Source organism: Rhopalosiphum maidis, chromosome 1 (assembly GCF_003676215.2).
Source record: "Rhopalosiphum maidis isolate BTI-1 chromosome 1, ASM367621v3, whole genome shotgun sequence".
NCBI lineage: Eukaryota > Metazoa > Arthropoda > Insecta > Hemiptera > Aphididae > Rhopalosiphum > Rhopalosiphum maidis.
The window spans coordinates 57,443,991-57,454,075 of NC_040877.1; the positions used below are offsets into that span (position 1 = coordinate 57,443,991).

The 10,085-nt window shown below is 24.6% G+C and overlaps 2 protein-coding genes across 3 annotated transcripts; one reads left to right on the forward strand and one right to left on the reverse strand.

Annotated features, from left to right (window-relative positions):
* The first annotated feature begins 1,087 nt into the window (after positions 1-1,087).
* Positions 1,088-5,629, forward strand: LOC113560984 (TNF receptor-associated factor 6-like). 2 transcript variants are annotated; one of them, XM_026967140.1, is made up of 7 exons: positions 1,088-1,562; positions 2,568-2,696; positions 3,913-4,099; positions 4,294-4,410; positions 4,475-4,605; positions 4,850-5,149; positions 5,208-5,629. In XM_026967140.1, the coding sequence occupies exons 2-7, from the start codon at positions 2,578-2,580 to the stop codon at positions 5,554-5,556; spliced, it is 1,203 nt and encodes a 400-aa protein (XP_026822941.1). In that variant the 5' UTR covers positions 1,088-1,562; positions 2,568-2,577; the 3' UTR covers positions 5,557-5,629. The 2 variants fall into 2 exon arrangements, with proteins under 2 accessions (XP_026822941.1, XP_026822940.1); XM_026967139.1 differs by having other exon boundaries at positions 1,089-1,495.
* On the reverse strand, positions 5,581-8,973 carry LOC113560983 (phosphatidylinositol N-acetylglucosaminyltransferase subunit A). The gene is made up of 11 exons (XM_026967138.1): positions 8,544-8,973; positions 7,522-7,678; positions 7,278-7,457; positions 7,100-7,218; positions 6,925-7,040; positions 6,769-6,860; positions 6,496-6,701; positions 6,327-6,412; positions 5,993-6,176; positions 5,839-5,929; positions 5,581-5,780 (listed from the first exon to the last, which is right to left on the reverse strand). The coding sequence occupies exons 1-11, from the start codon at positions 8,576-8,578 to the stop codon at positions 5,703-5,705; spliced, it is 1,344 nt and encodes a 447-aa protein (XP_026822939.1). The 5' UTR covers positions 8,579-8,973; the 3' UTR covers positions 5,581-5,702.
* Between the last annotated feature and the right edge of the window lie 1,112 nt (positions 8,974-10,085).

Below are 10,085 nucleotides of genomic sequence, written 5' to 3' on the forward strand. Positions count from 1 at the left end.
AATACACCATCATAATTCATAGACCTTAACTTATTGTAGTATAATAAAATCTATAATACACACAATATTATATTATGTTAATCATAAAACATTTTATAATAATATATTATGTGAATATGTGATATTTTTGGCAAAAAGTAACTCAACTGACAACTAACCTAGGCACAAATCTGGAAATATGAAATGAGGAGAAATAACTTTTATTTACATAAAGATTAAAAATGATCAGTCATATCAGTAATAATTATTTTTACATTTTAAAATGTATAGATTTAATAAAACGCATTAAATATTTATTAGTTTATTATATACATAATATAAAGCCACTTAACACCCATTAGATCCGAGCCTGAACTTATATGAAAAAGAAGAATAAAAAAGAGAAAAATAATAAAAAAAAAAAGGTTAGGCTAAATATTTTACTGAATATTGCACAATTGTATAATACTAAAACAAATGTAACATTTATGATATATGGAACAAAAATATTCAAAAAATTCGAAAGTTTGATTATGCGAATCTGTTTAATTATTTAAATGTAGTTTTAATTAAAAAAATAAATTAAAACCACATAAATTTGATGTGCTATTGCAGTTAACTCGTTACTATTTTATTCAAAAACGGAACCTTTCTGTAAGTCCTGTAATAATAAGTAAAATATTATGATTAGACAAAAAATATAATAAAAAAAAAAAAAAATATTATTATAATATTATTCTATTATTATGCGATTTCAAAATACTCATTATTTATTGCTTATGCGTTATGCCTCATTGATTAGTATCAAGTATAAATATATATGATTATATTATAAAAATCAAATAATTCATAAATGTATTCACAATTCTTCTGATAAATATTTTAATTTATTATGTATAATAAAATAATGAATAATGTATAAAATTGTATTTAAATTTGAAAAAAAATAGGTACATGATAAGTATTATATTTAATACAAAGATAATAAATTTAAAGTGATTTTTTAGGTTTTTATGTTGTCGCACATGTTTCTTCTTAAAATCGATATCTAGGTTACACACGGAAACAAAATACTGAGAAACTTAGAATAGATTAAAAAATATTAAAATAATAATGCGCCGACAGGACGATTGGCGATAACACAAAATTGACAATAATATGAATTAAATTTACGAATATTACATTAAACTATCTTAAATTGTGGTGATGATTACCAGATAACGAATTAAATTCTCAATCTGAAAGTGAAACTTTCGTTTTCACCATAAACATATAAACGATATATTTATCTATAGTTTTCACTAATATTATTTTTATACTATTATGTTGTTATTATTGTTTATTAATTTTTATCTACCTTGTAATGTAAATGTTATTCGACGTGATAGTTGTTATTACTCATATTTTTATTATAATAAATAATCACGGTGTCCACCGAACACCTCTTGAGTCTTGACAGCTAGTGTTATACTGTAATTAAAGTCCACCACGTAGTACGTTGTTTTCGTTCACATTGGTATGTATGATGGATCTACATATTCTATTTTCCTTGTGCAGTACAATTGACAATTAATTATACACACGTATGAATTTTATATGTCATTTAATATCCAAATTATGTTTTTTTTTACTTGTTTAAACTTCAATGTTGACAGAATAATGTTTTGAATTATAAATCGATATAAGAGTAACAAGTGATTATTATAAATTTATAAACACTTATTATTCATCAATATTTATTATTAACTATATTAATCGTAATATTCATAATTATTAATGTTGCATTTATTTTACCTTCTGATTTTCAAGATCTTGCAATTGCTTTATTACCTATTTAAAATTTTATACCTAACTGTTTTTTAATCAAAATTCTCAAATTATTTATTGTTTTAACTAAACCTTACTTTTTATGAGATACTAAATAATATGTAGTACATAAACAATGACGTGGTGAGCATATTTCAAACCCTAAGCAAAGTTTTCAAATAATGACCCACCTACTATATTTCCCAAATAAAAAATATACAATATAAAAAAATACTATGTTAATTAACTATACATTCATCCATACAAATTTTAATTTTTAAGCTAGACATACATTTGAAGAGTTCAGCAATTGCATTAGACAAACGTCGTTCACCACGCCACTGTACATAAAAGTTGTTCCTTGATATTCAAATTATTTATGATTAATTCAATTTTAGTAAATCGTAAATATCCAATGATTGGTAATAGTGCTATGCATTTATAAAAAAAATAGAATAATAATTATTCATCAATTTGTTGTAACTCCATAAGAATATTATATTATATTATCAAAACAATAAAAGATAAAATGTTTTGTTATATTTACTTAATGCTAAGTTGGTGCATAATGTTATATTACATTATTCAATATAATTAATTAAAAAATAAAATAAATACCTGAAATTGTTTATATATTATATTGTTAAATATAATTAAATATAAATATAATATAATATTAAATATAATTTAATTGTTATGTACCTATATTTAATTATTTTAATAATATATTATGTATTGATAAATATTTGATTATACATTTTGATATTGTCACTTTTTTATAGATAAAAAAATATGCTGTCATTAATAGATCCTCGCTTTGAATGTTCTATTTGTCTTAATTGTCTAAAGGACCCAATGCTGACAAGATGTGGACATCGATTTTGTTCTGAATGTATAAGTACATGGCTTAAGTAAGTTAAAACAAAATATATTATTATGTATTTATTTATTTAGTTTACAACTTAAGGATCATACTGTTTTTAAATATTATGTATTATTAATTTTAAAGCATGTTAAGTCTTGGATTTCTGACCCCATATTTTTATGTCACCTATACTCTATTCAAAATTTAATCGTAATTTGGCGGCGACCAGTTTTCATCGAGTGAAGGTCAGACAACACCCGTTTGTCAACCCCACCAAGTCAACTATCTGTACACCTGCTGTATAGTAAAGCCACACCCATGCGCACAAGTTGACCGCCAAGTCACGATCTCATTTTGAACACAGTATAGAGTATATAATTTACAACGGGAGACTATTTAGATTTTTCAACATAAAAAACACCTGGTTTCCAAACATACCTATAGATATATTTAATAATTTTATACGTTACAGTAAATTATAAATTTGGATATTAACATCTTTTACCAAATATCGATAAGGAAATTTATTAGGTTATTATTATAACTAGGGCTTGGAAGTTAATGTATTTGTGTTTTTTTTAGAGGGGGCTATTAATTAAATTTATTGCTTAGTAAACTTGAAATTAATTTCACTATACTACCAAAAAATATTAATTTTATAGTGAATATTTAACAATTTACCAATTTTTTTGAGCATATTTGATGAAAATTTAACAATAAATTTTTAATAGGTATTATTGTATCGTATCTTTAAAATCTCCTGTTGACATTTAATTTCTTGTTTTTAATAATTAATATTTAGTACAAATTATAAAACATTTGTATTAATAAAAATTATGAGTAAAAAAAAAGTGCATATTTGTACTATTTTAAACGCGTAAGTGCATTCACATTTAGTACTTTTTAAGTGCATTAAGTTCTGAGCCCTAATTGTAAATTTTAAATAACCATTTAGTACCTTAGATCTCCAAACGCTGGTATATATTTAAAATTATAAATAAAAATATACTTTTTTATAATAATCACTAGTAAATAACATAAGGAGTGGTGATGGTGATAACTTGTCGTCTTTCAGCGACATACTTTTTGTATATTTATTATTTAAAAAAAATTAAAATACATACAATTTTTGTTTAGATTCTATATTTTATTACGTTACAAATGATGTTTTTAATAAATTCATAGGTAACATATAAAATTTTAATTTTATGTATTTCTATAATACCTATGCTTTACCTATCTCAACATTATTTTTGTTTTAGACGTAAAAGTCAAATTTGCCCAATTGATTTATTACCCCTAACTATAGAAGGTTTGTTTCCCGATAACTACACTAAACGAGAAATAGATGAACAAAAAGTTGCTTGTTTAAATACTGGTTGTGATGTAACAATACCATTATTAGAAGCTGATCAACATTATGCCTCGTGTGGATTTAGTAAAAACCAAGTTAGTTAGTTTAATAAATTTTTAAATTATAATTATTAATTATTAATTTTCTATAAGTATTGCCTGAAATTTTGATTATTAACGCATTTTACCTACTTAAAATAAAAATTAATTTTGAAATTAACTAATACTGAGAAAATTCTAAATCATAAATTATATTAAAAATATATTCATTTAATTGTTGTGAAATGCAGATAAATGGAGTTGCTGATAATCTCTGCCCGTTTAATTTAATTGGATGTAAAGATACAATAAAAGATAAAAATGAATTATCAAACCATCTCGTTATGAGTATGCATCGACATGTTACTGTAAGTAAACATAAATAATATTTTATTTAAAATAAAATGTTTAAAATCTTATAAATATTTCTAGCTACTTACAAAATCTCATATTGATTTCATGAATAAATTTCAAATCAGAGATGGTGCACGTTCTAAAGTTTTAGAAGCTACACAACTGTGGGATGCAAACAAAGATCCTAATTCTGAAAAGGCTTTACTTTGGTCAGTTATATATTTATTTTTTTAAATATTATGTTATACTTATTAAGTAAACACGTTAAAGCAAAATTTAATTAACTGTACTATTGACATTATGTTGTTTCTCAATTAAAATCCTCATTAAGCAAAAAAAAAAACCTTAAATTTAAAATATTATACAACATTAATAAGGTATCTAACTTATAGTTTCTATATTTCGTTCACATTTTATGATTTTTAATTCATTGAATTATTTAATTTATAACAGTAATTTATATGAAAGAATAGTGGTATTGGAACAAAGCAATATTGAGAAAGACAAAGATATAGAACATCTGAATCAAAAAAATGCAATCAAGGATAAAGATATTGAACGACTCAGTCAAATGGTTAATAATTTAATCGTAGAGTTTACACAATCTCAAAATGCAATATCGTTAAGAACATGCAATGGCGTGTATATATGGAGATTTGAAAATTTTATGGAGTCTTTAAAATCAATGAGAGAAAAGCCATTACATAAACAATACTACACTCCTGGATTCTATACATCTTCTACTGGATACAAGTAATTAATTCCAATGCAAAACATCAGATGTTTAAAAATGTTCTTTTTTTAATTTTAGAGTATGTGGTCGAATAAATATGTCATCGGATAATCGTAATCTTTCTTTATTTATTCACATGATGCGTGGTGATTATGATGATACTTTAATTTGGCCATTTTCTGGTCATATTACTTTATCTTTAATCCATCCAACAGATCCAGTACAAACTATTTGTTTGCCAATGCAATCATCAGCTGAATCTGAAGCATTTAGAAGGTGTTCTTTCGGAAATAGTGGTAATGAAGTTTCTTCTTTAAATCCAAGAGCTTTTGGCTATAATCAATTTGTTGCCATTGACGAAGTTCTTCAAAATGGATTTATTAAAAATGACACAATTGTGATTAAAATAATTGTTGAATGTATTTAATTTTTGATCTCTCAAGTAAAATAATATTGTACCAAGCTTATAAAAATATTATATGTAACTGTATCCGTCCATACATAAGTTTATTTTAGAACTGTTAAATTTAAAGTACATTTTATAGAATAAATTAAAATATTATAAAATGTGTATTATCGATTTTCAATAACTGGCAAATTAAGAGTTACTCGACTATCCTTGATTTTATAATCCTTAGCTAGGTCTATATCCTAAAAATATATTATTTTTAATACCAATATTAAACAAAAATATATTATTGATTCTTACTGAACGTGGAATCCACCAATCCAGAAGTCTTAAAAATATGTGCATAAATGATACTACCAGTAAAAATGGATATACTCCAGTTGGTATGTAGCTAGAATTTAAATAATATGTTTTTAATAAAACAATTTATCAATTTAGTTTTAAGGTATAATACCTGCGCAATTGTTTCCCTAAACTTTTTGGTGATTCTAATGATACCATATTATATACTATTTCTGTTCTTTTGGCAATATTCATCCAGTTATATAGTGATTGCACTTTTTGATGACATTCAATTGGTGGTACTCCGAGTTCACTATTTACTTGGTTTATAGCTTTGTATAATCCTTGGAGTATAGCTAATTCAAAATAATTAAGTGATTATAACAATATTTGCTAATTCATTTTTTTTTTTTAACAAATTACATTATTTCTAGTTTTTGTAACATTGCTATCAGTGTCTTTTTATGAATACAAATTTATTACAACATACAATTAATGTGACTTACATGGAACATTAGGTTCAGTTAAAATTATAAGTTCTGGAGGTAATACTTCTGGTATACCACCTACTCTTGTACTAACAATCTTTAATCTTGGAATTGATAATAAATATTAAATTATATTGTTAACAAAATCAAGTATAATATTATTATTGAAAAAAAGTTAAAATCATACCCACAAGAAGCAGCTTCAACAATAGCCATACAATATGCTTCTGTTAAAGATGTATTTAAAAATATATGTCCACGATTAAGAACATTGCATACTTGTGAATGCTCCAAACTACCTAGTAATGTCACTTGTTCGCCAATATTCAAATTATTACGAATGTCTTCAAGAAGTTCACGTTTAGGACCATCACCTCCAATAATAAATTGAACCTAAAAAAATATATATATTTTATTAGGAATGGGTAAATAAAATTATTATACTTTTATAAATAAATACCTTTTGATTTTTTAAGCAAACATCAGCAATAATTTGAGCTAACAAATCAACACCTTTTCTATAAACCAAACGACTAACTACAACAATTGTAACTGGAAACACAATTAATATATTTTAATGGGTATTTTTAATATTGTATTTTAGATAAATAATTACTTTTATTTTGTGTTCTTAATTCCAACTTTGGAACAAATGCTGTTGTATCAACAGCATTTGGTATGACTGAAACTCTATGATGATTAACGCGAGCTCGTAATACTGTATTTTCTTTACTGTAAAATAATCATTTTAAAATGATATACATAATGTATGTAACTAAATTAATCACTACCCGATATGTGATACACAAATGCAATGGTTACAATCAGCTAATGACATTTCTAAAAATTTGTTTGTTATAATAGCTGAAGTGTCAGCAAATCCAAATAGTGAATGATCTGTGAATACTGTCTAGAAATTAAATATTTTAATTTATTATATTTCACACATGATTGCTGAATTATTTTTACTTGGATGCCAAGTAAACGACCAATCATCATTGTTTCGTGAGCTAAAGTTGAAAATGCTGAATGCCCATGTATAATAGTTATTTGTTCTCGAACTAAAACATATCTAATCAATGGTAAAGAAGAAACCATTGATGGTAAAACACATTGGTTATAGAATGGTTTAATTGGCAAATAATACACCTGGAATTAATGTTTTATTATTCATTAAAAATATTAAGTAATCTAAATATATATTTTAATTTACTTTCAATCCATTTGTCATGTAGCGTACTCCAACTCTATCTTGGTATGAATGAGTTAAAACAATAACTTTATATCCTTTTATTAAAAGACATTGCGACAAATTGAATATGTGTTCTTCCACTCCACCCATATTTGGGTAGAAGAAATCTGATGCCATACTAAAATTAATTTTTAAATATTAATCGTGTATAACTTAAGAAGAAAATAATGTAGAAAGTGATTATACAACTATTAGTAAGTATAGTAGAAACTCAATTAACAATCACTTTGTAATCCATCATCTGTCACCATCGAAAAAATATAGATAAACTCATAAATATATGTTTAATAGGTATATATATTTCAGTTTTAGTATTTTTCAGTAATGTATTACTTTTATTATTATTGTCTGCAAATACACACAATACAAAATATAAACGTCTTTTGCAAAATTTCTGTTAATTGTCATAGTCCCAGTCCCGGCAGTGAAGGTTAATCGAGTTTCTACTGTTCTACAATTCAAATTTATTTATTTATTTATTTTCAAAATTTCTATTCCAATGAATCTTTTATTTAGGAATAGAAAAATAATGGATCTAAGTATATAGGTATTGATTTATTATCTAAACATTTTCTTGGTTTACTTGTTTTTTAAATAATCAATACAATTTTAAAATTTTAAATTGCATTCATGTTGTCATTCCCAACATACACCCCACACGCATTCTTATGATAAACACATAGAATCATTACCAGTCATTGACCATGACTTTGAATAGGTGTTTACCTAAACAGTAAAAAAAGGCATAAAGAATGGATGTGCAACAACGATAAATGAGATTTCAATGAATAACCACTCAATGGTGCGTTGTGCTTGGTATTATGTATAAATACAATTACTACTAATCAGTATTAAATTAGTCAGTTAAATATAGCCACTTGCATTTTAATTACAGAATAATTTTTTAAATTATGTCATTCGTGTTGCAGACTTGTAGTAACACTGAAAGGTAAAAAGCGCATGATTCTAACACAGTTACATACCAAATTTTGTGTTTCATTTTGAAATTTACACACATCGACTATAAGTCGTTTGATAATTCGGTAGAATCTGAAAAGGATTTTGATTACTATTAAGATAATTGGACAGCAAGGAACAACTGCAGCAATATTAGATTCCGCCTCAAAAGTCTGCAGTGATAATAACTAGGTATCAAATATTAACTAATTACTTAAAACTTAGAAAAAAATACAATATTTAAATGAAAAATATCAAATAAAATCGCAGTTGAAATATTGAAATATTTAAAATATTATTATTAAATTTTTAATAATTCCGAATTGCTGACGACCAACATGCGAAACAAATAGATAATATCTGAATAACTGAATCATAGATAAATATAATATAAATTATTAATGAATACTGATCAATGATCACTGATCACAGCACTACAGCAATCGGCAATAAGGTAGTAAGGTCTAAAAAGGTGCTACCTAGTACCTACTACAGGGCTACAATAGTGCAGTAGTGCAATAGTAAGTTAGTTCCATAGCTTGGCGCAAGCGCACACCATATCATTCCGTACGTTCCCGAAGATAATAAATTTATTTCATTTATTTATTATCTTGCATATTCCGTGTCTTCGCACGCGCACAAGCGTTCAACCTTCAACCACGAATTAAGATAGTAGACACTAGACATTCCAAGTTCAAATTTACTTTAAAAATAATACCTAACAAAATAACGAATAACGATTAATCTAAATTCTAAGATGATATTAAAACGTTATTTTAATTTTAACTACTGTTTAATTTTCATTTTAATCATTTAATCTGAGAATAAATAATAATTTATAACAAAAAAAACTTTTTTTATTTTTTAATTAATACATTTTTATCTAAACAAGTCATCATCTAATTTTTATCAAATTGTCATACAGATAATTGTTTACTTTTAAATCTAATGTTTAATTAACGATTTTTCAGGTGCTACTCTAATTGGGTCCATGAAAAACACATTTACCTTTTCATTTTTATAGACTTAGGACTATCAGTGATCTATAAATTAGATCACAGGTATCTATAAAATGTTATTTTTAACTTTCTAATTTATAGTAAATAATTATAAAATGGTTAAACAAATTCACGTGGTTGATAAAAATTTTAATATTTATTTTACCTATGAATATTCCGACATTTTTTCTTCAATAAAATAATTTTCTTTTGTCCTGCCCACTTCTTATTTTTATGTAACTATCGATTTTTACAATTTTTAAGACTTCAATAAATTGATATGTAAATATCCAATTGATAACCGAAGTATTAGATTACGTTTGAAATGTTTTCTTTTGTATATATTAAATTGAATAATCTACTAAGGACTAAGATACCTTGTATTACTTTATAATTTATAATAATAATAATTCACATGTTTGTTTTTAAATGTTTATGGTAATATTTTATTAAATTCATTAAAAGTTTTAAAACAAAAAATATTTATAGATCTGTACCTATATCAATTTATCCAAAATAAATTAATATGAGTAAGATACCTATTAATATTCTAGATAAGAAGAAACTTAT

Excerpts from the sequence above, each read along its gene's own strand:
- LOC113560984 (XM_026967140.1), top strand. The coding sequence starts at position 2,578 with ATGCTGTCATTAATAGATCCTCGCTTTGAATGTTCTATTTGTCTTAAT. Across the intron at positions 4,411-4,474 it reads GTATGCATCGACATGTTACT|CTACTTACAAAATCTCATAT; the intron begins GTAAGTAAACAT and ends AAATATTTCTAG. Across the intron at positions 5,150-5,207 it reads ACATCTTCTACTGGATACAA|AGTATGTGGTCGAATAAATA; the intron begins GTAATTAATTCC and ends TTTTAATTTTAG.
- LOC113560983 (XM_026967138.1), bottom strand. The coding sequence starts at position 8,578 with ATGTGTGTAAATTTCAAAATGAAACACAAAATTTG. Across the intron at positions 6,861-6,924 it reads ATTAAGAACACAAAATAAAA|TTACAATTGTTGTAGTTAGT; the intron begins GTAATTATTTAT and ends TTGTGTTTCCAG. Across the intron at positions 6,702-6,768 it reads TTTGCTTAAAAAATCAAAAG|GTTCAATTTATTATTGGAGG; the intron begins GTATTTATTTAT and ends ATATTTTTTTAG.